The following is a 2,704-nucleotide window of genomic DNA, read 5'->3' on the forward strand; positions in this document are numbered from 1 at the left end:
GTGACATCTCCTCTACACAGAGTTCTAACTCTTGGGAGGTTAAAATTCACAGCTTGACGACTTCACATAACAATGGGGATCACTCTTCACTGTATGGGAAGACAAGAAGACACAAAGTAGCTAATAAATCTGTTGTGTAAACAACAGAAAGAACCTGAAATAGGCAGAGTATATTCTCAAAAGGGGATCCTATGACAAATCACAGTCCACACAGAAATATAAATATGTTGACATTTGACACGCAAACATTCCCATAAGCCCTGCCAACGAGATTCACTCATCAGCTCTGCACTGTCTTTACTGGCCACTGAGGAAGACAGGGACCAGTCAAGCCAACAGACCCCTACCTGGCACATGAGATCTGGCCAGTTGGCATAACAGCCCTGTGGAGATCCATGGGCCCTGATGGCCCAGGAGTTACAGCAGCTTCTTCATTCACCTCCAAGAAAGCACTGGTCTCTTTGGGAGAAGTGGATTTCTTCTTAAAGCGGGCTTCTACCCTTAAAGCGGGGTTCTTTATTCTGTGTTTGATCTTCAGTGTCCTCTTGTACATCTTATATGCTAGGTGTTAAAACATACCAGTATTAAAAATCACTTTAGCAAAGACTATAATTTGGTGACATTGTGCACTTGTCAATACTTTGGGGGTTTGTTTGCTTTGGATCATATATGTATAAACACACAGGAAAAAGAAGGGGAAAAGACAAAACTACAGAGCAAAATAATTCAGTGTATCAAGATGGCTATTTCTGTCTGGAATGGACCTATTGTGATTGAGACATTCATCAGGTGGCTGAAAGCTTGTCCGTCCATCTGTCTGTCTGTCCATCCATCCATCCAGTCAGTCAGCAAATCCTGTGGAGGGCTTAATATGGGTCAGGTGCCCCCCCCGGGTGCTGGGAGGTAGCTGGGAATGGGCCAAGCATACTCCTTACATCACAGTCTCACCATGAGAAGGAATTAAAACCTGGATCTAAGACCAGGAGTTTTATTCTGCTAGACTTTATCTTGTGGGAAAATTAAACCCCAAGTGTTCCTTATATTAATTGTCTGTAATCAGTATATAATTAGTTATATCAGTAATCATTGAGCCTTACGTTCTGTGACAATAAAAAATTTACAATGGCCAAGATTAAAATATACATATGTTTGTGTACATATCTATCAATCTATTATTTTAAATTTACCTTCTGTGAACCTACATAATGACTGCCTGCAAAATGATGTATTTTTGGCTGTAGGGATAGATAAGCATATACATTTTTTAATATCTGTATGTATTATATTTCATAGTTAAAAAACATTTCACAGACAGCACAATTCTTAGTCACATAAGTACTGTGAAATAACATTTGGAAGACTTTCAAGGCTCTTAATAAAACTTAACAAATGTCATTTTTGAGATAAATAATTGTTCATGGAGAGTTCTGATAGTGCATTGTTTTTGTGAAGATTATTTGTTTATAATTATAAGCTCACTTTCACAGGTTTTTTAAAATATTTTTCTGTGAAACTTCCACTTGTGGCAAAGGATCTTGTTTATACATTTTATTTTCCCCAGAAATGTCAGGCTAAAAATGTATCACAAGGGCAGCACATGTATATTCAGATTGAAAAAGGAGTTAGTAAGCTGGGTGAACAATTTTCAGTCAAGTCCACTCAATGGGGGCTTTACCTACCTGCGACAATGAGAAACCCATCCAACAGCTGGAAGAGTCCATAGGCCAATGGGAAGCTAAGCATCTGGACTAATTGCTCGGCAGTGAAAGATAAGTGCAGCATGGTGATGCACATCTGAATATTCTGAGTTCCAGTTTCTAAGGAAATCGTCCTGCAACTACCAATGGAAGAATTTTACATACTAGCAATAAGGACTATTTTTAAATTTTACGTATAGCGATAAGTGCAAGCTATGAGCTGAGACCACTAAAAATGTTTATCCATTCAATAATTATTTGCTGAGTGCCTACTCTGTAGGTGGCCTCTTGAGAGGCACCTCTGAATAGGGCCCTACGAACCCTGCCCTGAGAATCTGGGTGAAAAGACAAGATATACACATAGAAACAGCACAAGACAAGGTATGATTGAAGGTCAGGGAGATGCTGTAGAAATTCAGAAAAGTGGCATAAATGGTTAGAGAAGGCTTCACAGAGGGAGGGTGAAACTAAAGAATGGAAAGAGGGAAAAAGGCATTTAATGTGGGGAAGTGAGCATTGCTTATGCTCTAAGCCAACCTGCGGGGAGTGGAGGATTAAAGGAGATGAGAATGGAAAGTTGAGTCAGACACAAAACAGTATAAACACTTGAAAATAAACATAAAAACCCTACATGAAAACAAAATGTCTAAAACGGTTTCTTTGGTGAAATGGTTTAGTAGTAAGTTTTTTCTACTTTCTACTTTTCTATATTTTATTCATTTTCTAATTACAAAAAAAAAAGAAAAGAAAAGAAGAGAAAAGAAAAATAAACCTCACTTGAAAAAGCAGGAGGTGGCTTCCCTGGTGGAGCAGTGGTTGAGAGTCCGCCTGCCGACGCAGGGTACACGGGTTCGTGCCCCGGTCTGGGAAGATCCCACATGCCGCGGAGCGGCTGGGCCCGTGAGCCATGGCCGCTGAACCTGCGCGTCTGGAGCCCATGCTCCGCAATGGGAGAAGCCACAACAGTGAGAGGCCCGTGTACCGCAAAAAAAAAAAAAAAAAAAAAA

At 40.1% G+C, this 2,704-nt stretch overlaps 1 protein-coding gene across 1 annotated transcript in view; it reads right to left on the minus strand.

The window, feature by feature from the left end:
* Positions 1-343: 343 nt before the first annotated feature.
* Positions 344-2,704, minus strand: part of SLC10A6 (solute carrier family 10 member 6) — a 20,143-nt gene continuing 17,782 nt past the window's right edge. Inside the window, exons 5-6 of the mRNA XM_007465721.1 lie at positions 1,680-1,837; positions 344-561 (exon numbers count right to left, since the gene is read on the minus strand). Of these exons, the coding sequence (XP_007465783.1) occupies positions 344-561; positions 1,680-1,837 (376 nt within the window). The remainder of the gene's footprint in view (positions 562-1,679; positions 1,838-2,704) is intronic.

The sequence above is a fragment of the Lipotes vexillifer genome, unplaced genomic scaffold (genome assembly GCF_000442215.2).
Source record: "Lipotes vexillifer unplaced genomic scaffold, Lipotes_vexillifer_v1.1 scaffold301, whole genome shotgun sequence".
NCBI classification, from domain to species: Eukaryota; Metazoa; Chordata; class Mammalia; order Artiodactyla; family Lipotidae; genus Lipotes; species Lipotes vexillifer.